The 2,731-nt window shown below is 36.8% G+C and overlaps 1 protein-coding gene across 1 annotated transcript; it reads right to left on the bottom strand.

The window, feature by feature from the left end:
- Positions 1-1,140: 1,140 nt before the first annotated feature.
- LOC105556544 lies at positions 1,141-2,328 on the bottom strand (the record flags this gene model as incomplete). The annotated part of the gene is made up of 2 exons (XM_012003641.1): positions 1,141-1,962; positions 2,110-2,328. Coding segments are annotated over 2 exons (699 nt in total), but the record flags the coding sequence as incomplete, so codon positions are not given.
- Between the last annotated feature and the right edge of the window lie 403 nt (positions 2,329-2,731).

Below are 2,731 nucleotides of genomic sequence, written 5' to 3'. Positions count from 1 at the left end.
GCAAAACAAGTATCTCCTCTGTGAGCTCGGTCTTTGAATTCAGAGCGAATCGAGGAGCTCGATTTGCTCTGAAACTACTAATGCCGAACACAGATGAGATGACACAGAGCAAAAAGATGTGCATTTCCGAACGATTTGAGAGGTAAAAGAGCACTCTGACGGCTCGGATTTGCAATGCCGAACGCAGCTATTATATACAAATTATTATATAATTACATTAACTATATATACAAATCATATACAATTATCAATCACACACATATAAATTAAATACAGTTATATATAAATTAAATACAATTATATACAAGTATAATACACATATTTACAAGAAAAATTGGATTTTACATTGAAGAAAATCGTTTTCCGATCGATGTGTGATGAAGATTTTCGAAATCTCTTAGGTGTGACATTATTTCAAGTGTGGTGGATCTAAACAAAAGAAAATATAAATTACAATAAAAAATTGAAGTGTGCTATAAACGAGAAAGATATCTTTTTGCTCAATATATATGTAAAAATAATTGTCAAAGTTTCTTTGATAGTATTACGAGAAAGTGTGTTACCATGTATTTTACATTATTCTTCGTTAATGTCTTTTTATATCAATTTGTACTCAAAAGCAGTGCTATATAAATATAAATATTTTTTCTTGCATCGCGCATTGCACTGCTTTTGAGTACAAATTGATGTAAAAAGACATTAACGAAGAATAATGTACATTACATGTAACACTTTTTCGTAATACTAACTATCAAAGAAACTTTGACAATTATTTTTACGAAAAAGTTGTACTAGTATTAATGTAACGTAGAGATATATATATTATCTCAGAGCATTGAAAAATGCCGATTGCGAAAACCGAGAAGATATTCCTGTTGAATCAATAAAAATAGGTACTGAAAAGTACCGTTTAGTTCCCACCAGAACTGTGCGAGAAAGCCTTAGTCCCGAACGGGACCAAAGTACTTTCCCGTACGTTCTGGTATCTACAGAAACTAGTTGGCATTAAAAAATGCCGATTAATTTAATTTCTTTTATTGGCTACGTTCAGTAGAAAAAGCTGCTTTGCAACTGTTGTAAAATTCATGAATCTGATTAGCGTATGCTCTTAAATTCACTCAAGATTAAGAGAATACGCCAATCAGATTCACGAATTTTACAACAGTTGCAAAGCAACTTTTTCTGCTGAACGCAGCCATTGTCTTCCGCTGCCCTCCGTTGTCCTCCGCTGTCCACCGTTGTTCACCGCTGTCCTCCGCTGCCCTCCGTTGTTCACCGCTGTCCTCCGCTGCCCTCCGTTGTTCACCGCTGTCCTCCGCTATCCTCCGCTACTCTCCATTAATAAATATGTATTGGATCACGACGATGTTAGTGGATCTCCTTCTGTACGAATACCTGTAAGAACATATAAATTATTATTCTTATGATTACGTACGTGTGTGCGCGCAAGTATGGTTGCGTGTGCCTGTGTATAATTATTTCTTATTTTACATTATTACCATTATCTCTATTTTCGTCTTGCTCTTGTTCCGGCTCTTGTTCGTCGTTCCAAAAATTGCGGTCTCTTGGATTAGGTACCCGCTGACGTGGACCACGCACTTTACTTCTGGCTCGTTCTTTTGCCGCCCGGAGAGCTTCCTTCGCTTGGGCTTGAAATTCCGAACGAGTCGGCTTTGGGAAATGCTTGTTATTGCACATGCTTTCTACAAAAAGAATATAATGCAATGCAGTACAATTAATACATAATACATGATTAAAACAGTAAGGAATTGTCAACAAAGAAAGGAAGAAGATCATACCGTAAATAGCAATAATTATGCGAGCATTGTATAATGGTCTTTGTCCTCCTTCGCGCCCCCACCATGTAAATGATGGCGTTAACAAATCCTTCAAAGCCTCCTTTAAGCAAAGATTTATGGCTTCTTTCAAGTTGAAGCCGCCTATATAATTAAAATAATTCACCTAAACAAACGAAGTAAGTACATATTAGATAATGTAAATATTTATATAAAGTTGAATGCACGAGTGAATAAGAATATGCTTGTGTATATGTGTCACGGAGTAGAAGTAGCGAGGAAAATAAAATATTTATATCTTTTTTTTACTCACAACTTCGGTGAAACCATTGTCATCAATATTTTCAAAATCATCCATCTCTGCTAAGGATGATATCGGGAGGATTGCAGGCTTTCGTTGTACACCTCGATTATCTTGTACGCATTTTAAAATACTTTGAAGTAAAGTATTTATCCTCCTGTAATAAAACACAAAATTTGTATTAGCAAAAGTATGTGATTGTACTGTCGGTTCGTAAGGCCGACTTGAATATTATTCACTCCTCCGCTTGGCGAGGAGTGAACCACGCTTTGGTAGCAGAGGCGTATTTTCGTTATCCAACCACAAGCAACCAGAAGCGACCACGGTCATTTTCGTTTGTGGTCGTGACGTCACCGATGCTAACGCGTTAGCTTGGTAGGACCCAAACATTCAACCAAACCCAGGAGGTCGTTTCACTGTTTGCGGTAGCGTGTTTGGGCGGGAATTCGGCAATGGATAACATAACCCTAAACCTCGATCAGCATATGTTGTGCCAGGACGATGCTGGCAATATCCAGATTTCAGAAGATCCAGGAAACCCTGGGCTTCTAGTGTTTGATAAACTAAGTAAGTAATAATAATAATTAGAAGCGCTACTTAACCTAATAGTTTTATATTGTTAGGTTATAATATA

The sequence above is a fragment of the Vollenhovia emeryi genome, unplaced genomic scaffold (genome assembly GCF_000949405.1).
Source record: "Vollenhovia emeryi isolate VEMERY1.0 unplaced genomic scaffold, V.emery_V1.0 DF939944.1, whole genome shotgun sequence".
NCBI classification, from domain to species: Eukaryota; Metazoa; Arthropoda; class Insecta; order Hymenoptera; family Formicidae; genus Vollenhovia; species Vollenhovia emeryi.
The sequence above is the reverse complement of the archived record's forward strand: the minus strand, read 5'-3'. Positions and strand labels throughout refer to the sequence as shown.